This window comes from Antechinus flavipes, chromosome 1, assembly GCF_016432865.1.
Source record: "Antechinus flavipes isolate AdamAnt ecotype Samford, QLD, Australia chromosome 1, AdamAnt_v2, whole genome shotgun sequence".
In the NCBI taxonomy this organism is placed as follows: Eukaryota; Metazoa; Chordata; class Mammalia; order Dasyuromorphia; family Dasyuridae; genus Antechinus; species Antechinus flavipes.
Window position 1 is genome coordinate 82,198,294 of NC_067398.1, and position 23,213 is coordinate 82,221,506.

Consider the following 23,213-nt stretch of genomic DNA (forward strand, 5'->3'; position numbering starts at 1 on the left):
TTTGAACATGTAGCTATTCAGGGAATAACAAAGAAGTAAATTATGTACTGTTTATTATGTATGAACAGATTGCACCTTAAGAAAATTTGTTAAGATTCTAAAATTTTAAAAGTTGAGATTCCACCAATAATTAAGGATTTCATCACTTGTTCCTCCCAAATTCGTTAACACAGTTTCATGTTTCTTTTATTATTCTTGCCAATTTGATAACTGGATTGATACCCCAAAGTTACTTTTTGCTTGTGAGTCTGAGCATTTTTTCAGATGATTAACAAATGAAATGCCTTGTTTTCAGAACTGTCTGTTCATCCATTATATATATATATGTATATGTATATATACATATATATACATATACATATATATATATAGTATGTATGTATGTATTTGTGTATATAGCACAGTATATATAAAGAACAGATATTTATGTGCCAAGCATAGAGGTTGACATACAAATGTAAACAAAAGAAAGACAACCCCTGTCTTCAAACAGTTTGCATTCTAATGGAGAAGAAAACACCAAAAAATGGAGATGAAAAAGAAAAAGGGTAGAATATCAGAAATAGATGGCTAGCCTGAGCTGTTCCTCAAAATATAAGAAATATAATATCAATTGGATTCATATAATATTAAATATAAGAATTAAAATATCACAGTCAATATAATAAATTAAATATTATAGAATAATAATTAACGTATTTAATATAGCAATTTGGAATTAGTTATAATAATATCAGATATTTAACATATTTGTATCATTTTATAAATACATATTCAATCAAGTAATTAATGTGTTCTTGTTAAACATGTGCTAGAATAAGTAATATTATTTATTGCACATAATATTTAATGTTTAAGTAATTAATGACCAATTAAATAAAATTCTAAATCCTTTGACAATTAAATAAATGTGTGTTGGGGAAGGAGTTGGTTAGTTTGTTTCTTTTTATCAAACTTGAGATTTCTGTCATATAAGGAACTCCTGATGAAGAACTCTCCCTCTCAACAAAGACTGGCACTAATTTTGCAATCTATACTTAGGATATTGAGAAATTAAGTGACTTGCCTGTGTTGCATAGCCAATATATGTCAGTGATGGGACTTGAATCTAGGTTTTTCTAAATCCCAGTTTAGCTTTCTATCATCTATTCCATACTTTCTCTCTAATAGAATTATAGCAAGCAAAAAAGAAAGAAATATATCTGTGTGTGTGTATGTGTGTCTCTCTGTCTCTATCTTTGTTTCTGTCTCAGTCTCTCTTTGTGTTCATGTATTTCTCTGTCTCTCTGTGTTTCTCTCCCTCCCTCTCCTTTTCCCTCTCTCTCTCTCTCTCTCTCTCTCTCTCTTCTCTCTCTCTCTCTCTCTCTCTCTCTCTTTATTTTTCTAAATTTAGATCATTCATATATTGATTATTTATTACTTGGTTCAATTTATCTAGATCTGAAGAGGAATAAATTGAAATGTCCTACAATTATAATTTTATTATTATTTTTTGTAACTCATTTAACTTTTCCTTTAAATATTTAGATGCTGTGCCATTTGGTACAAAGGATTATAAATCTGTACACACTTTTGACTCAGAAATACCACTACCAGGTCAGTGTCCCAAAGAATAAAAGAAAAAGGAATACGACCAGTTACACATACACACACACACACACACACACACACACACACACACACACCTAGTTGTAAAGAACTGGAATCAAGAGAATGTTCATCAGTTAGAGAATGGATGAACAAGTTGAAGTATATGACTGCATGGAATATTATTTTGCTATAGGAAATTATTGAGGGGAGGGAGTGGTTTCAGGAAAATGTGGGAAGACCTATATAAACTGATTCAAAGTGAAATGAGAACATTATACATAATAACAACAATATTGTAATGATCAACTGGGAAATGCTTTCCTACACTGATCAATAAAATGATCCAAAATAATTCCACATGATTCATGAAGAAAAATGTTGTCCATCACCAAAGAAATAACTAATGAATTGTGAATTAAATTGGAACATATTTTCTCACTTTCTTTATTTCTTTTGCTTTTTTGTAATATGACTAATATAGAAATGCTTCACACAATTTTATATGTATAACTGATTTTCAGTGGGTGGAGAAATGGTGGTGTGTAGGAAGATAATCTTCAACTCAAAAATAATTTTTAAAGAAATGTTACAAATAAATAAATATTATTTTTAAAAAGAAAAAAATAAGATCATTAAAAATTTGTTTTTCCCTCAGTGTGATTATACTCAGTTTTGCTGGATACTTTATTTTTGGTTGTAAACCTATCTCTACTGCCTTCTGAAATATTATATTCAAAGCTTTCCATTCCTTGGTAGTAGTGTCTTTTAAGTCATATATGATTTTAACTGTAACTTCTTAATACATTAATTCTACCTTTCCTGTTGGATGCAGTAATTTTTTTTTGCTGAGACAATTGGGGATAAATGACTTGCTCAGGGTCATACAGCCAGGAAGTAGTAAGTATCTGAGATCAAATTTGAACTCAGGGCCTTCCTGACTTCAAGGCTGGTGTTCTATCCACTATACCAACTAGCTGCTCCTTCATGCAGTATTTTCTTTTCTTTGACTTAAAAGTTCTGCATTTTGGTGATGATTTTCCTGGAAGTTGGATTATTTCTATTTCCGCTTTGTCTTCTAGTTCTAAGACATTTGGGCACTTTTATAATTTTTTGAATTATGATTCCAAGGTTATTTTTAGTTATGACTTTCATTTAATCTAATGATTTTTAATATTTTCCTCTTTATTTTTCAGTTCAGTTGTTTTTGTTCCAAGATATTTTATATTTTATACTATTTTTCAGTTTTATGACTATTTTAATGTTTCTTGATATCTCATGCAGGTTTTAGGTTGTATTTGGGTCATTCTAATCTTGTAGGAGTTTGATTCCAGGATTTGTCATTTTCTTTTTCCATCATGTTAACAAATCTGATGGACGTGAGATGGAAGCTCAAATTTGTTTTAATTTTCATTTCTCTACTAGAGCATTTTTCCCTATAACTACTGGTAGCTTTGATTTCTTTTGAAAACTGCTTCTTCATTTCCTATGACCATTTAACAACAGAGGAATGACTGTTTTTTTAAAAATAGATTTATTAAAAATTGCATGCAATAAAAGGTCAGGGAGAAATAGGCCAAAAATTAATTGGAAACTAAATAAACTAATCCTAAAGAATGAGTGGGTGAAACAACAAATCATAGACACAATCAATAATTTCACCCAAGAGAATGACAATAATGAGACAAAATACCAAGATTTATAGGATGCAGCCAAAGCAGTTCTTGGGGGAAGTTTTATATTTCTAGATTTTTACTTGCATAAAATAGAGAAAGGAAAGATCAATATTTGGGCATGCAACTAAAAAAGCTAGAAAAAAACAAATTAAAAACACCCAATTAAATTCCAAATTTAAAATTCTGAAAATAAAAGGAAAGATTAATAAAATTTAAAGTAAGAAAACTATTGAATTAATCAACAAAACAAGAATTGCTTTTATTTAAAAAACAACAAAATAGATAAACCTTTAGTTAATTTTATTTAAAAAAAGGAAAGAAGGAAATCAAATTGTTAGTATCAAAAATGAAAAGGGAGAACTTTCCACCAATGAAGGGGAAATTAGAACAAGAATTAGTACCTATTTTGTTTAACTATATGTCAATAAATCTTATAATCTAAATGAATGGATGAAATTACTTATAAAAATGTAGATTGCCCAGATTAACAGAAGAGGAAATAAATTACTTAAATAGAATCATTTTGGAAAAAAGAAATTGAACCAGCTATTAATCAACTCCCTAAGAAAAATTCTCTGAGGCCAGATGGATTTACATGTGAATTCTAACAAACACTTAAAGAACAATTAATTTCAATACCATGCAAACTATTTGGGAAAATAGGGACAGAAGGAGTCCTACTAAATTCTTTTTATGACACAAATATGGTGCTGATACCTAAACTAGATAGGGTCAATACAGAAAAAGAAAATTATCGACCAAAATTACAGAAAGAGTATGTAATGAGGAAACCAAATTATCATTCTTTTCAAATGATATGATGGCATACTTCAAGAATTCTAGAGAATCAACTAAAAATCCACTAGAAACAATTCACAACTTTAGCAAAGTTGCAGGATACAAAATAAATCCACATAAATCATCATTTTTATATATTACCAACGAAGTCCAGCAATGAGATAAAAAGAGAAATTCCATTTAAAATAACTATAGATAATATAAAATATTTGGGAATCTACTTGCCAAGGCAAAGTCAGAAACTATATGAACACAATTATAACACATTTTCTACACAAATAAAGTCAGATCTAATCAATTATAAAAATATCAAATGCTCACGGGTAGGTGGATGTAACATAATTAAAATGACAATATCACCTAAATAAAATGCTTGTTCAGTGCAATACCAAACTCCCAAGAAATTGTTTTGCAGAAGTAGAAAAAGATAATAAAAATAACATCTATAAGAACAAAAGGTAAAAAATTTCAAGGGTTAAAAAGATAAAAAATTTCAAGGGTTAATGAAAAATGCAAATGAAAGTGGCCTACCTGCACCAGACCTAAAATTATATTATAAAGCAATGGTCAGCAAAACCATTTGCTACTGGCTAAGAAATCTATTTCTTATAATTATAGTTATCTAGTGCTTGATAAACCAAAAGATTCCAGCTTCTGGAATAATAACTCATTATCTGACAAAAATTGTTGAAAAAATTTAAAGTTAGCATGGCAGAAACTAGGCATTGACCCATACCTAACATCCTGTCCCAAAATATGATTGAAATAGGTTCATGATTTACACATAAAGAGTGATATTATAAGCATATTAGAAGAACAAAGGATAGTCTACTTCTCAGATCTGTGAAGAAGGAAGGAATTTGTAACCAAAGAAGAACTGGAGTACATTATGGAACACAAAATGAATAGATTTGATTACATTAAGTTAAAAGTTTTTGTACAAACAAAACCAATGCAGACAAGATTAGAAGGGAAGCAATAAACTGGGGAAAATTTTTACATTTAAGGATTCTGATAAAGGCCTCATTTCTAAAAATATATAGAGAATTGACTTACATTTATAAGAATTCAAACCATTCTCCAAATGATGAATGGTCAAAGGACATTTTTCAGACAATTTTCAAATGAAGAAATTGAAAGCATTTCTAGTCATATGAAAAGATGCTCTAAATCACTATTGACCAGAGAAATTCAAATGAACAAACTCTGAGATACCATTACACACCTCTCAGATTGGCTAAGATGATAGGAAAAGATGACAAAAGTTGGATGGAATGTAGGAAAACTGCAATACTAATACATTGTTGGTGGAATTGTGAAATGATCCGACCATTCTGGAGATCTATTTGAAACTATGCCCAAAGTTGCTACAAAACTGTGCATAATCTTTTGACCCAGCAGTGTTTCTACAGGGCTTATATCCCAAAGAGATCTTAAAGGAGGGAGAGGGATCCACATGTGCAAAAATGTTTGTAGCAGCTGTTTTTGAAGTGACAACACCTTACTCTTGTTCCATGCTCTCTTGTGAATTCATAGGATCTTCTACCTCATCTAGTTTTCATCATCTTCTACCTTTTCATCAAAGGAAAATCAAGATTCATTTTCCTGTGCCTTCCAGTATTTATTCATCAATGTCTGTACTTACATAGCTAAAGTGGAGGTCATATTGCTTCTGTAATTAATATCTTTCTTCTTAGTCTTCTTATCCTCAAGGTTCTTAACTGAGTTCTCTTCCCAAAATTTTTCATAATTTCGGCCCCCCCCAAAATACTCACTTTGATGACTCTTTCCCTTTTGATTAGGGCTTCCTTAGGGGCTAGTCCTCAAAGCTGTCTCAGGGGATGAGTTATTTACCACCAGCCTCAACTTCTGCCCCAAATGACTTCTAGAGTGACAGAACTGGCCCTAGTTAGATGCTGGGCTCTTTCCTTTACTTTGTTTAAGGGAGTGCCACACAGTGACATGAATGGGCCCCATCCCAGTTTTCTCTGTTTTTTAGTACTCTGACTGTGCCGTGTTGCAGCCCAGAGCCCTTCAAAACTGCTATCCCAATTAGGACAAAATTCTGCCTTTGGGGCCCTATCCAACACTAGGAAGAAGTGTTTGCCTACAAACATTTCCAGTTTGGGATATGAGTTTCAAATATCTCCCCGACAGCTCAAACAAAACTTAACATGTTCTGGAAACCAAATTATTTTACTCTTCTCATTTTTCTTGCCCATCAGTGCCACTGCTATTTTCCTGTTCATCTATGTTCTAAATCTCTAAATCATCTTTAATTCACCATTCTCCCTCCTATTCTATATAAAGTCACTTTCATAGTCCTCTCAAATCATTCTTTGAAACACATCTCCTATCAGCAAATCTCTTTCTCTATTTCAACTGCCTTAAGCCTGAGACAGCTACTTTTATTTTATTCCATGATTACTGCCACAATATTTTAGCTAGCCTGCTTGATTCAAGTCTATAATATTCTCATCCTATCTATTCACTTACTATATCAAGTTTGAATTCCTCTTCTGGCTTATAAATCCCTATCATAATCTGACTTGATAGTATCCAACCGGATCTTCGGACAATACTAGTCATTAACATGAACAGTGCATTCTAGACAGACTATCCTTCTCACTGTTCTCTGACTATAGAAGGCTAATTACTATTTCCATCACATTACTTTTGTTTTTTTTTAATGTTCTTTCTCCCCGCATACCTATAGAAATTTTGTCTGTCCTCAACAATTGAATCAAGTCCTACTAAATCCTCCCTGAAGCCTTCTCAAGAACTAGTGTTCCAATCTCCAATCTAGTTTAAGTATTCTTTTCATGGTTTCTATTCATAATCTCTGACAAAATGTTACTATGTAATTCTTAGGTATTTGTTTACATATGATATTATTTTTTAATGGTTTAACTTATACAAGGAACACATATTCTTTTAGGGAAAAGATCATACTTTTGTATTCTCCATGGATGATGATGTAACAGCGGGCACATAGTAGGTGCTTAATAAGTACACACTAACATTTTCACTTCCTGTTCCCAAACTAACTTTCTGCATTAGAAAATATAAACTTCAGGAAATAATCTAGGAGAGAAAAGCAAGAAAAGATTAAAATGCTTGCAATCAGACTATAATTTAAATAAAGATTCCCAGCAATTTTCATTTGAATAGAAACAGACAGTGACTGTTCATGGCAAGGCTTGGCTCCTAGCCAGAATTCTGGTATCTCAAAGAAAATTTTGAGCATATATCACAGAAACAAAAAGTAGATGGTAGATGATGTCAAATGTTTGGATAGACTTTCCTTTCCATCTGGGTTCTAGAAGTATGTTGGGATTGTGTTTACCTCAATAAAATAGTTCTAGACAAATATAGACTTTTGACTTGTGATTATACTTCCTTCTAGTTCTCTATAATTGAAATGGAACACAATATACAAATCAAAACTTAGAAGCAAATTCAAGAGTTGGAGATGATCAAAATCTCTCATTTGGTCTCAGAGCTCAGTATTTTTCTATTAGTAGTTATAGATTACTTATACAGGGGACCTAGGAGCTTTTCTGCTCCTCCTTATAATTCAAATAAAAGGATTATACTGGGGGAGGAAGGAAAGGAAGGAGTAAATGTAGACCTCAAAGGAAATAAAGTTATAAACATGTTTATATGAGCAGGGCTGATAGTCAAAATCAAATAGAAACGATGCACAAATTATACATCAATTAGCATTAGCAGTACTCTCTTTAATTAAAAAAATAACTAAGAGTTGTCTATATTTTTAAACTGTTGGTGAATCACCTCATGTTAGGGTTGAAAGGGACATAATAAATTATCTAAATACAAAGTCCTCATTTTAGAGGTGGGGAAAGTAACTTTCCTAAAGTCAAAGAAATCACAGCAGAGCTGGACTAGAGTCTGATATTACAATTCCTGAGACTAGTGATTTTTCTACTATACTGCATTGCCTTCTAGGATCTCTTTAAAGGATAGATAGATAGACAAGCATGCATGAATAAGAAAAATATATCTCTACCAATATATTTACACATATATACAGATATGTATACAAATAAATATTTATAGACATATATATATATACCCACACATTTGCAGAACGTTCAATCACTCCAAAGAGTCCAAGATCTTTTATTCTTATAAGAAATAAAAAAATAATTGTAGCATGATTATATAAATGCCTTTATAGTAAAGCATGGAATTTAAAAAACAGAGCATAAACCAAGTAGTCCGAATATACTTCAGCAAAAATCCAGGTACAGTACACTCAGCTGGATATACAACATAACCAACAAAGGCAACTAAGTAGGGCAGTGGATAGATGATGTTGGATTAGATGGAATGACTATTCCTCAGATTTAGAAATGACAGCAAACTTAGAGGAATATCTACCATACTGACAACAAAGGCTGGATCTAAAAGGACTGTGGTGCACTATTGGGCTGAATTCAGTAAGATGAAAATCATTAGGAATGCATGTAATCTTAGGCTATAAACCATCCCCTTCACAAGTACAAGATAGTGGAGACATGATTAGATAGCAGTTGTTTTGAAAATGATCTGGGAATTTTAATGGACTGCAAGCTCAAAATGAATCAGAAATGTGATGTGGCAGCCAAAAAAATTTAATGTGTTTCTGGGCTGAATTAAAAGGACAAAACGGCTAAGAACAGTAAGGTTAGTTCCTCTGCATTGTACTATTCAAACAACAACTTAATTATTTAATTCTGGGTTCCATGTTTCAAGAATGATTGATATTTATAATGTGAAGAATGCTCAAATGTCAGCTAGGATGTTGAAGGGTCGTAAGTCCAAGTAACATGAGGATCAGTTGAAGGAAATGGGAATTTTTTTTCTGAGGAAGAAAAGACTCAGAGGAAAATATAACGTAGTAGTTTTTTTTTTGTTTTGTTTTGTTTTTAGTATTGGAAGGGTTATCATCTGATAAAAGGATCAGATTTGTTTTACTTGTCCCTAGCAAGCACTTAAGTGGCACAGTGGATAGAGTGTCAGGCCTAGAGTCATGAAGAACTCAACTTCCTGAGTTCAAGTCTGACCTCAGATACTTTTTAGTTGTGATATCCTGGGCAAGTCCTTTAACCCTTTTTGCCTCATTTTCCTTATCTGTAAAATGACCTGGAGAAAGAAATAGCAAACTACTCCAATATCTTTGCCAAAAAAACATCAAATGGGATCACAAAGAGTGAAAAATGACACAGCAAAAACAAATTAATCCCCCAGGGTAAACTAATTAAGAACAGTGGATAAAAGTCATAAAAAGGCTAATTCAAGCTCCATGCCTTGATTCCTAAGAGTTAAAGCTATCCCCAGGTGGGATGGGTGGCCTCTGGAAGTGGTGACTTCCTCTTCCTTGGCCTTTGAAAGAGACTAGATGACCACTTGCTGGGGATCTTAGAAAGGGGATTCCTTTTGTATATAGACTGAATTAGACAGTGGGTGAAATTACTCTCAGTTCTGTTACTCTACAACTGGATGCCAAAGAAGGCCTCTTCAAGAATGAATCCTATGATTGTCAGTTAGCAGATGAATACTTGTATTTGTATAAAAGTGTGCATTGTCCTTAACAATGTTTCCAAGGTAGATAACCTTCTTCTACTTATCCTTTCATTAAAACAGTCAAGTCCTTGAGTACCTGTTTCTTCATATCTGTTTCTGTCACCATTTTCTATACCTCATTTTGTTTCATGATTTGAGTGATAACTTTTATGACTAAGGAATTTCATCACTGATTTTATTAATCTTTCAAATTCAATTTATGTAGAAAAATATTCTAGATTAGCTTCTGACCATTTTATAAATGCTTAAGAATATATAAGTATATCAATAAAATATATACATATATTATAGATAATATAAGAGCAACTCAGAGTGTGCAGTGGATAGAGCACTGGGCCTGGAGCCAGGAGGACCTAAATTCAAATTCAGCTGCAGACCTGAACTAGCTGTGTTACCTTTGGCAAGTCTCTTAATCCTGTATGCTTCGTATGCTTCGTGTAAAATGTGTAAATGATCTTCATTGTAAAATGATCCAGAGAAGGATATGCAAACTACTCCAATATTTTTGCCAAGAAAACCCCAAATGATCACAAGAATTGAACATGATTGAAAATGACTGAAAAACAACAACATCTATGTGTGTGTATAAATATAGATAAGACAGAAATAAATACAGATTAAATCATAACATACTATAATCATAGCTACTATAATATAATGCATACAAGTGAAATGCCAGAATCAAAGATAAACCCTACAGAATTCTCAATTATATTAACAAATTGCAAAAGTCACTATTTCTTTAATAATCCCTAATTCCATTTCCATTTCCTAATTCTCACAGTTGCTTCAATATAGTTAGATCATCAAAAAAGGACTATAACCATGTTGTACTTAATTTATGGCTTGAATGAATAGTTTCATTCAATCAATAGTTTCACTCTTGGGGAGGGACTCTCCAAGATAGAGAACTTACCAGTAAAACCATGATACAAGTCTTTGCCATTCTAATAAACTGCCATTTATGCCCTTTAACCAGCCAGTGTTCAGTATACTTCTAGTGCTTTTCCTCCTCTTGTATCAAGGGGGTGATGGAGAATAGGTAGGTGAATGATGAATGGTAAGGGGCAAATGTGTTTTTCACCAGATTTAAAAAGAGAAAGTGTAGGTTGAGGTTCAGACTGCCTGAGCTCTGATGAAGGGAAAAGGCAAATTCAAACTGAGTTGACAATAAGTGGGTCAAAAGTAAAAATCTGGGATTTTTGGTTAAGAAGGTTGAGTGGGAGGTTTTCATAGTCATCTGACAAGCCTATTTTGAAGGAGAAATAAATAAGTAGATCCAGAGGGTTTGCCTAAAAAGGGATAGTAATGTGAAAAACATTCCAGAGTTTTGACCTTGGCTGTCTTATAACAAGGCTTCTTAAACTGTGGGGTCACATAACTGATTGTGGGGGTCATGAAATCATAATTTATTATCAACAAATGTTTGATTTTATACCTATTTTATGTACCTATATACTCAGGTTTGCATAAAAATTTCTCTGGCAAAAAGGGGTTATAAGTAGAAAAAGTTTAAGAAGCTCTGACCTAAAAGAATTAAAAAAAATTTTCCCATGCTGACCCCACCTGGAGACCATGATAACTATAGCATGACAACATACACACAAACATATATACATACTTATTATACACATATTATATATACACATATGTGTATTGTGTGTATATATATATAGAGATATAGACACATACACATATATGAAACTATGATCCCTGGAACCAATGGCAGGGGGGAAGGGGCTAGAACAAGGAGCAAGAAGCTGGCCTGTATGGATCTGTTAAAGAAGTTACCTCTTTTGTGATTTCCCCCCCTTTCACAAAATGATGCAGGGAGAGAGTAGTATAAATGAGAAACACGTATATGGATGCATGGAGTAGGTAGGACCCCACTCCAGACAAGAGGTTTGTTTGATACAGGACTGGGTATCCGGTTGGTGGGAATACAAGATAGGAAGTATGGACTACTGGTTAAGGAAGAAGAGTTCTTAAATATCTATGGTTTAAGGTAATAGTTCTCATAATTTTTATGCTTTTCTATTACATGGCCTAAACCTGGAACACTCTTTTTCTTCATTTCTATCACCTGGATTCCCTAACGCACTCCAAGATTTAGATCAAATGCCACCTCCTTCAAAAGTCCTTTCTTGATTCCACAAGTTTCCTGGTTATTAGTGTCTCCCCCCAAAAAATCACTTTATGTTTATTTTGTATAGAGCTAGGATTTACTCATCTGTGAAGCCCCCCTTCATTAAGATGTAAGCTCTCACAGAAGCAGTAATATATACTAGGAATCCTGCTATGTAGTGTGGAGTAGTTTTTTTTTTTCTTTTTGTTAAATGCTAGATGATCTATGAATATCTTTTTATTCCAGTTTCATTCCTGAACCACCAGACTGGGGTGAGTTGAGCCTGGTCCACACCACTGTTGAAAGGGTTTATAATCTTTAATATTTTTGTATCCTTAGAACCTAGTATCATACCTGGAACATAGTAGGTATTTAATAAATGCTTGCTGATGGAATGTTGTCTTATGGTCATAAGTGCTTACAGAGGAGATAAGGTAGCTTATTGAGTGAATGAAATGATCCAGATATAGAATTTCTATTGATTTTTCTGGGCAGGGACAAACCAGAGATGGATCAGAGAACATTTGAGAAAAGCCCTGTCTTGCAACTGAAACTGGTTTCTTGTGTCAAACAGGACATTCTGTCATAAGCAAATGAAGGTGGGGAATTATGCAAAGAAGTTGCTATTAGTAAATCTAGACAACTATTGTGGCCAGGAACAAATTTTCAGCAGTTGACTGGCCTTGGCTGATAGCAAAAGATCTCTGGGAGCACATTATCTGAAAATTCAAGATTTAAAGAAATAGGAACAAGATTTAAACATTTTTATAAAGCTTTTCATTTTCATACACATGCATAGATAGTTTTTAACATTCACCTTTACAAAATCTTGTGTTCCAAATTTTTTTCTCCCTCCCTTTCCCCAGTCCCTCCTCTAGATGGCAAGTAACCCAATATATGTTAAACTTATGCAATTCTTCTATACATATTTCCACATTTATCATGCTGCACAAGAAAAATCAGATCAAAAAGGGAAAAAATGAGAAAAAAAACAAAGTGCAAATAACAATAACAACAACAAAAGTGAACATACTAAGTTGTGATCCACACTCAATCCCCACAGTCCTTTCTCCAGGTGCAGATGGCTCCCTTCATCATAAGATCATTGGAACTTCTCTGAATCATCTCGCCATTAAAAAGAGCCACATCCATCAGAATTGATCAAGATTTAAACATGTTATATTTACTTTTGGAAAACAAAGTTTAATTAAATCCATTTCAAAACTCTCCAACGACTTCACCAAAGCTCAAAGTTCTGGAGTACATCCACAGATCCCAAAGCAGGTGATCAAAAGCAAATTGTTGAGGGCAGGGGGAAAGGAAAGAGGAGTTCATGTGGGGAAAAGAGAAATATTACTTGTGAAAAATGAACAAATAAATATAGTAGTTGAATTTGACTTTTGCATCAAAAAACCAACATATTTTCAGACAATCTTTCCAATCTGAGCATTAAAACCCTTCCATTTACAAATTCACACCTATCCAATTGGCTAAGATATCAAGAAAAGATAATGATAAATATTGGAGGGATATGGGAAAACTGAGACACTAATGCATTATTGATGGAGTTGTGAACAGGTCCAAATGCTTTGGAAAACTATTTGGAACTTGCCCAAAGGGCTATAAAACTGCATACCCTTTGATCCAGAATTGTCCCTGCTGAATCTGTAACCTAAAGAGATCATAAAAGAGAGAAAAGAGAGAACATATACAAAAAATGTTTGTAGCAGCCCTTTCTGTAGTGGCAAGGAACTGGAAATTGAGTGAATGGCCATCAGTTGGAGAATGGCTAAATAAGTTATGACATATAAATGCTATGGAATATTATTATTCTATAAGAATAAATCAGCAGGATGATTTCAGAAAGGCCTAAATAGACTAACATGAACTGAGGCTGAGTGAAGCGAGTAGAACCAGGAAAACATTGTACTCAGCAAAAAGATGACATGATGAACAACCGTGATGGACTTAGTTCTTCTCAGCAGTGCGGTGATTCTAGACAATTCCAGTAGCCTTGTGATGGAAAATGCCATCCACATCCAGAGAAAGAACTATGGAGACTGAATGTAGATTAAAGCACAGTATTTTCACCATTTTTGTTTGTTTGCTATTTCTTTCTCCTGGATTTTTCTCTGTTGCTATGAATTTTCTTGCACAATCTGACAAATATGGAAATATGTTTAAAAGTAGTGAACATGTATAACATGTATCAGATTTCTTGCTGTCTTGAGGAGGGGAGAGGTATGGGAGGGAGGGAGAAAAAATCTGGAACACAAAATCTTACAAAATTGAAAAACTATCTTTACATGTATTTGGAAAAATAAAACCCTATGAAAGGAATAACTCTTCCATTAATTTTATATAGCAAGAAAATAGCCCAATAAAATAATTTTCTCTCAAATTATTCTGTCACTTCTTTTAAAGGAAAGTAATGCACAAATGTTTCTTTTCTTTTCTTTTCTTTTGGCAAGGCTATCAACATTAAATGACTTGCCTGGAGTCACATAGCTAGTAAATCTCAAGTATATGAGAGGCCACATTTGAATTCATGTCCTCTTGATTCCAGGACTAATGCTCTATCCTCTGTGCCACCAATAAAACACAAATGTGCTTCAATTTTTGTAAGTGACCAAAAAAAAGACACATATATTTTCTTCCTAGTTAATGCAAGGAATTGACTTGAAATTAATCAGGAGTCCAGACTACGCTTTCTTGTCTATTATTTTTATCAGTCTTTAAGATCATTAGATCTTCTAAAATATAATATGAAGAAAGGGTAAATGAAATCCAAAATATCATTTTTTCTATCTGTCAGCTCTTATAAGATATATTCTGTGGAGAAATATAAAAGTAACATAATTCAATATTTTTTAATCGGCAATGAATTCCCAGTTTAATATTAGTAGTTAATTATAACAGGAAGAGATTGTTCTGCAATCTAGTTGTATAATGATCCCTAGCCATAAGTCTACAGAATTGCAAGAAACCTCAGAGGTCACTTATTCCAATTCTTTCATTTTACAGAGGAGTAAGCCTGAATCCAAGTCCCCAGCCTGTGACCCCTTTCTTCACCTGAGTGACTCCTTAGGAAGCCTTGTGTCAGCTTTGGTTCCAGGCTGCCTGCCAGTTTTCATTCCTGGTCCTTCTCTAGCCCTCCTCAGGTCTTTCTCAAATTACCAGCTTCCACCTTTTGGCCAGATTCACCTATGCCTTGCCCTCACCTACCTGCAGCTATGGCTGCAAGTCTTGTCCCCACAGGATTCAATATCACTACCCGACCACCTCACACCTCTCAGACTGGCTAAGAAGAAAGGAAAAGATGATGATGATAAATGTTGAAGAGGGTGTGAGAAAACTGGCATATTAATGCACTGTTGGTGGAGTTGTGAACAGGACCCGGCCATTCTGGAGAGCAACTTGCAACTCTGCCCAAAGGGCGATAGAATTTGCATACCCTCTGATCCAGCAATCTTACTCCTAGGTTGTATTCTGAGATCATAAATGAGGAAAAAGGAACCACATGTGCAAAATAAATGTTTAGCAGCTCCTTTTGTAGTGATAAGGAACTGGAAATGGATGTCCATCAACTGGAGAATGACTGAATAAACTATGATATATGAATGTATTGGAATATATTGTTCTATAACAAATGATGACCAAGCTGTTTTCAGAAAGCCTGGGAAGATTTACATGAACTTAAGATGAGTGAAGTAAGCAGAACTAGGAGGACATTGTACACTGTAACAACAAGAATATGTGATGATCAACTATGAAAGACTTGGCTCTTCTCAGCAATACAGTGATTCCAGACAATTCCATTAGACTTGGGATGGAAATTACCATCAGCATCCAGAGAGAGAACTAAAGAGACTGAATGTGGTTTGAAGCATATTATTTTCACCTCTTTTTGTTTTTTCTTTCTTGTGGTTTCTTTCCCTTTTGGTCTGATTTTCCTTATACAACACAACAGATATGGAAATATGTTTAAAAGTATTGCACATATTAAATCTAACATCACTACTTGTTGTGAGGTGGATCCTTAACAGTTTAACCACTTCTCTCCCTCACTAACCTCTCTCTAGCCAAATTACTCTGTCAGGAATAATTTCTCAAGACCCCCACACCCTCATACTCTTCTCATCCCAGTTACAAAAACCCTATTCCTTATCTCCTAGCCTTACTTACTCCTATTCCCCTCAATGTCTTTATGTGAAACCTGCCTTCCCCTTTCACCGTGCTCTCAGAATGCTTGTTTCAATGTTAACAAATTTGTTTTCATCTTAAACCTTTTTGAGAGGCAGTTAGGAGACAGAGTGAATAAAGTGCTGGGCCTCAAGACAAGAAAATGAGTTCAAATCTAGCCTCTGACACTTGGCAGATATGTAACTTTGGAGAATCCCTTTCTAAGTTATCTTATCTATAAAATGAGAGAAAATAATAGCACGTATCACTTTCTGGGGTTGTTATGAAGGAAAACAATGAGACAATTTTCACTTTGCAAACCTTAAAGCATTATATAAATGCTAGCCATTAGTACTAGGCAGAAGGAAAAGATGAAACGAGAATGGATTATGATCAAATAAAGTAATTTCACAGTTCGTGAACAGGGAAATCTAACATTTATGAGTGATGGCAAGATCAAGAGGATGAGCACCTATGTGTAGCTGAGAGGAAGAATACATCATGAGAATTGAGTAGATTGAGGAACTGGTAAGTTAGGGTATATGAAAGAAAATATATGATTCACTCCTTATGACCGGTGAGACTTGGGGTATGAGTAAAGATGGAATGGAAAAAGTGGCCAAAGATGCTGTGTCATCAGGAGGGTATAGGAGGGAAGAGAACAAACATTTATTAAGTATCTATGATGTGAATAGGTGCCATGTAGATTCAAATTTGGCTGAAGTTACATCCAGTAGTCTATCCAAATCACTATCTAGCTGCCCTATCTCCGTTCTCTATCCTCACACTAACTTCTAATCCCTTCATTTCTTATTTCTTTCAAAGGCCATTACTCCTCCATTAATTACATTCTTCTTCCTTTTCTACCTCAAAACGTTGGTGAAACAATTCACTCTGATTCTCCTGATCATTTCTCACCAAGTCCCAACTTCAGATTACTCCCACCATTCATTGCTATTGTTCCTATTCATGTGTTATTCAATATAACTAGAGAAAATTTGGAAACTGCTGACTGGGTCCACCACAAATTTATGTTACATAAACTCAACTAGGCCTTCATCACAGCAAGCAATCATTTTATAGCTTCCTAATAAATCCACTATTCCAGTCACCAAAACAGCTATTTCAAACTTCTTTCTTCTTCCCAATGCTACCCATAGCATGCTATGTCTGCCAAAACAAATCCTTCTATATGGGTCATTTATCCTATTCCATACTGCCTTCTCCAGCAGATTTCCCCTTCTTCCCATCCTCGCCATTCCACTAATCTTCAGTCTCTCTGCATCTACTACTTGCTTCCCTATTATCTACAAACACGCCTTACCTTTCCCTCAGAGTTAAAAAAAACACCCTTATTTGGTCCAATTACCTCAGCTAGCTATCATCCTCCCTTTTGTGGCTCCACTTTGAGAAAGCCATTTATAACAAGTAGCTATACTTCTCTCACTCTTTTCTAAATTCTGAAGTCTGGCTTCTGAATTGACTGGTCAAGTATAAATTTTCTTTTCAAAATTACCAGTGCTCTCTGAGTTTCTAAAACCAATGGCCCTTTCTCAATCTTCATCTTTCTTGACCTCTTTGTAGTTTTTGATAACAAAACTTACCTTTTTCTTCTGATTACTGTCTTTTGGTCTTCTACTCTTCTACCTCTACATTATGTTACTTTGTGATGTTGTCATTTTCCATATCTACACAGATGATTCTTAAATTTATTTATCCAGCCCTAATCTCTCTCTTAATATCTCATCTGATATCACCAATTGTCTACTAGACATCTCAAATTGAATATCCTGTAGACATCTCAAGGATGTCCAAAACAGAACCCATCATCTTTCCTTACAACCTTCTCATCTGCCAAAATTCCCTATACTGCAGAAGACACGACCATCACCACCACACCTATCTAGGCTTATTATCTTGGTGACAAACTCATTTCCTCATGTATTCTCACTCCACATATCTAATCTATTGTCACATCTCACTTTTTACCTTCAAACATCTCTTCTATTTATCTTGTTCTCTACAAATCACACAGATGCTACCCCCTTGGTCGGTCCTTACAACTTCACATCTGAACCACTGAGAGGAAACTTAATAATAGGCAACAATTAATTCCCATAGTGATAAGAACAACAGGAAATGGGTTCAAATTCCATTAGGTGGAATGTGGATTAGATTTCTGGCAACTTTCTTTCCATGATGGTTTCCATGTAACTCTACTAGCAGAGATAAGGAATAGAAAGAAAGACTTCTCAAAATCCCTTTCATATCTATGCATCTATGATTTCCAAAATCTGCAGCTACTGACAATATGTTTAAAACTCTAATCTAAAATGTGCCATGAATTTTTCCGGGAAGATAACCTAAATGTAGTAGACTGGAAATGTAGTAGACTGCATTTTAAATCTCTGAAATGGAATTTCTTCCATTCATATTACTTATAGAAATTAACAAAGAATGATTAGAAATAATAAGCCACATACTTATCTTTATATCAACCATTGTTTTTGGTAAAAAGTACATCTTTAAAAGGTATGGGCTTTACAACATTCTATTTAAGTACCTTTCCAAGAAATAACCAAGAAACCTGCAGATGAGAAGCAACACAAATCTCAGACTTTGTCACTCATATAGTAGAGATGTATACATGCTTATAGGTATAAGCAACAGCTTATACCTATAAGAAAATAATCTTATTTTGAATTACATTCAATTTTCAGTTACCTAAATATGGATTATCTACTTTCTGGACAATTCTGTATCACATTTTAAAACTCAACCTGGGTTGCCTGTCATACATCAATTCCCTCTGGGATATTTCCATCACCATTCATTATGAGTATTTGACTAATGAAAATTAAAAAATTTAAAGATAATTAATTTGGAAGTGAAATCTATTATAAATATATTATTCAACTCATAAACTATTCAAAACATAAAATATTTTAGACAAGAATAGAGATTTTCTTCCCTGCTTCTTCCAAATATGGGTAATTGAAAGTTTGTTGCATAAAAATATAATTGTACTTCAAAGATTTCAAAGACTGAAACTTCAATCACAAGCAATATTGTGTCACACATGGATACCTTTTTAAACCTTTCAACATAAAATCATAGAAATGCTGAATAAAAAGGGATCTTAGAATGTCAGGAAGTCCAATTCTCAGCCTTCAATAAAAATCTTACTAAAACACCCCTGACAAATAGTAAATCAATATAACTTCTATATAACCATATAACTATATGCTTCATACACATATTGGACTTTTAGTTCTACACATAAAATTACCTAGACATTATCATCTTCAAGGAAATATTGTCATCAAAATAATCCATTTCAAATTATATATAGATTAGCCTTTATGACCAGTATATTGGTCAAACAAGGATCTAAATGAATTTGCTAGAAAACATAAAGTCTTCACAATTATTTAACACCCAATTAATTCTCCAAAAGCCATACAAATGTACTATTAGCCAAATATATCTGAAATGATAGATGCTTAGTTGAATTTAAAAGTAATAAAATATAACTATACTGGACAGAATGTAAAAATCCAGTTCCAACAAATAGTTAATTTAAAAACCCTGATCCATGTCCTTCTTTAATACTAAATTAATATCAATAGTGACTGAGCTTCTCCCCCACACTTGAAAGTAGATCAGGATGGAATTTATCTAAGTATTCTAATCATCTGATATATATCATGATTTCAAAATGATTGCTCAAAATCTGTTAGTTTAAAATGCTTTTTCAATATTTAAATATTCTTTGCTTTCACTGATGTGGTACTCCCACTGTAGACACAGATTACAATTCTTTCTGACTGAGCAGAGGTTTTTAAGACTTTCTGCAGCTGAAAAACTCACCACGCTGACACCAAAATGATGATAAACCTCTCTGAATTTAATGAGACTGGTTCTGAGAAACAAGTGTAAGGTCTGTTGGTGGGTCCTACTTGAATGGTTGAAGACTTTTCAGATTAGAATGAAGAGAAAGAACATTTGCTTTAATGGCATAGAATTTGAGAAAGCCTCTCTGACACCAGGAAATGTCAGGAAGAGTATAGTGGAAAAAATTTACCAAAAAAAAGTAACTTCATGATGACTGAAAGTAGATACTGTTCACACACTCTCTTCTTATTCCATCATACTAACCTTCACATTTTTCCAGAATCTGAACGGTTTCTCCTATTTCCAGGACTAAGCCTTGGGGTACAGATCCACGAAAGCTGCATATCACTAGAAAGGCAAGAATAAATATAGAAGTTAGGATTTTTTAAAAAATGGAAACATAAATTTTGATACTGAAATTAAATACTAAATTCTTTTAAAAATACTCTCTCTGGAAATATATTTCTTTCTCATAAGTAAGACACTATCTAATTAAGCTACTCTCAGAATAAGGTACATTAAATATTACAGGCCATGAAAGTATCGTTAAATTATGATAACATAAATCAAAGTATCATCACCTTACATCGTATAAAACCTTACACTTAAAAATTCATTTACATACATTATCCCATCCTATGAGAAAACAAGAATGGTTATTATGATTGCCTTTTTTTACAAATCAGGAAATTGATTGTGATGTGTGAGAATCTTATCTTTGATTTTGTGTCATTTTGTGGTATGCATTTTTTTTAAGGTCACAAACTAAAGTCACTTTCTGAGAACTGAGTTCATGTCGCCCAACTTTAAGAGTCCAGTTCTCTTTCTACCATACCCTATTATCACACTAAAAATGTTATTGCTAGGTGCTAAATATATATCTGAATATTTCTAATAGCACTTGACACAACCAGAGTCACTTTCTCTTTCAGTAAGATCTAGCCCACATATTTAATTTTTGCATTTCAATATAGTTAAAAATACTTTTTTTTTTTAAAAGAGAGGAACATTAAAAGCTTTCCTTTCTTAACACGAGTGTTTGCCAGGACTCTGTTTTGAGCTATTTCTATTATCAATGTGTGATCTCTTAGCTATCTCATCAGTTCTTATATGATCAAGTAATATTTTTACATGACATAAAATCGATATATGTTAAGCCATAATTGCTATCTTCAGCTCTCAAACATTTATCAGAGCACAGACACAGAACTGGAGAAGTAACCTTAAAGGGCAAGATCAAGCTCCTCTTTTTACAGATGAGACAATTGAGGAACAGAGAGATTAAGTGACACCCTATATCACAGAGCTACAATTTGAGGCTCCAAATACATCCCCTCCAGCTATTAGAGTACCATCTCCTAAGGGATTTCTCATAAGCATCTCAAACTCAGCATGTAAAAGATAATGTAGTTTTTTCTCCCTATCAACCTTCCTGTTTCTGTGATAAGTTCATTCAGTTACCTACATTCAAAAAATACATATGGGTACCCACATACCCATACCCACAATGCATCCTAGACCCCTCCCTCTTCCTGTTGCCCATCTCCAATCTTTTGACAAGTCTTGTTATTTCTGTTCATAACATATCTACTACACTCATATGTCATCTTAATTCGGGCACTCAAAATGTACTTGGGGTTTCAGAGCCTTCTAGTGTAATTTACTAGTTCTATTATCTCTTCTTCAAAGTTGTCAAAATAATCTTCCCAGTCCTAAGATTTGCTATGTCATTGTCCTGCTCAAAAATCTTGAGATGCTGCCCACTGACTGAAGGATAAAATATAAACATCTTAGGGAATGTATAAGGTCCTCCAAAATCTTGTTTCCACCTATTTTCTGCCTTATTTCATATTTCATATCTCCCCCTTTGCAAATTCTCCATTTAAACTACTTTAGTCATTCTCCAAACTCAGTACTCTATATCTTGCTTTTGTGTATTCTCCTTTCCTCATCTCAAAGTCTTATCAGGAAGAAATCAGAGAAAGAAATCAGTTTGTGAGCATCAGGATTAGGATAGCAAAAATGAAGTAAAGAAAAAAATCATTTAGCTGAATCAATACAGATACAATTTATTCAGCATCAAAAATATTGAGTAAAACAAGTTAATCAAATAAAAATGATCAAAAGAAGAAACTGTGATTGATGTAGGTTTGACTGGAATAGTATCTGGTAGCCTTCTGAAATCCTTTTAACCCTTTGGGAAGATGAATACATCAGAGGATTATGTAAGGTGAAGACCAAAAGAAGCAATCTTCTCAATGGAACTGCTGTGTCCCTGCTTCTATCAACCCTTACTAAATTGTTCCAAATAACATTTCAACATCTTCTCAGTTTTAATGATCTATTCTAAAGTTCTAATGATCTATTTTCCTACAGCTTCTCTCCATTAATTCCCCACATGACATTTTATTTAAATCCTCTTGTCAACTAGTCTTCCAAAATGACCAATCCAATTATCCTGTTATTGCAATAAGAATAGCATTCATATTAATGGATGACTTGCAAAATTTTTCATTATTGAAGACTTTTCTCTGTGAGCAGACTTAAAAGACAAATATAGTATCAGTAGACAGCTGAATTTCCAATTCAACTACTGACAAGAGATGCTCACCATTCCCAGAAAACTATATAGAAAGCACTTAGCAAAAGTTATTATTACACCAAAATTTGATAAATCAATTCAATTCAAACATTTATGAAGCTCTACCATATGCAAGTCACTATGCTAGGTATCGAGTTGAAAAATACAAAAACGAAAAGTCTCTGACTTCAAAAACATCACACTTTAATGAGAGGAATCAGAAGCATATATATATTAATAAGTCTAATTACAAGCTAGAGCATGAAGAGGCAAAGTACGGACATCAATATCTGACATTTCGGGGACTTTAACTTTAAGTTTTCAAAGTATTTCATAGCCATTACTTCCTCTTGTTATTATAGTAATCATTGTAATAATAATAATAATAATGTATTGATAGTTAATATTTGTACAGTGATTATTGTATCATATACTGTGTTAATAAGTGTTTTACAAATATCATGCCATTTGGTACTCACAACAACACTAGGAGGTAATTGATTTTTTTTCCATCAATAAACATTTATTAAGCATCTTCTATATGACTAAGCACTGGAGAGATAAAAGGAAGCATAAGATAGTTCCTATACTAAAGATGCTTACAATATAATGGGGGAGACAACATGCAACAAATATATATGAACAAACTGTACAGAAGAGAAACAGAAAATTACTAAGAGAGGAAAGGGAGACTCAGGGAAAACTTCCAATAGGTGAGATTTTAGTTGCAACTTAAAAGAAACTAAGCAAGTCAGTAGGTAGAGATGAAGAGGGAGAGTGT

The 23,213-nt window shown here is 33.6% G+C and overlaps 1 protein-coding gene across 1 annotated transcript in view; it reads right to left on the reverse strand.

The window, feature by feature from the left end:
* Positions 1 to 23,213, reverse strand: part of DOCK3 (dedicator of cytokinesis 3) — a 513,257-nt gene that overhangs the window by 385,793 nt on the left and 104,251 nt on the right. Inside the window, exon 2 of the mRNA XM_051985737.1 lies at positions 20,116 to 20,199. Within this exon, the coding sequence (XP_051841697.1) occupies positions 20,116 to 20,199 (84 nt within the window). The remainder of the gene's footprint in view (positions 1 to 20,115; positions 20,200 to 23,213) is intronic.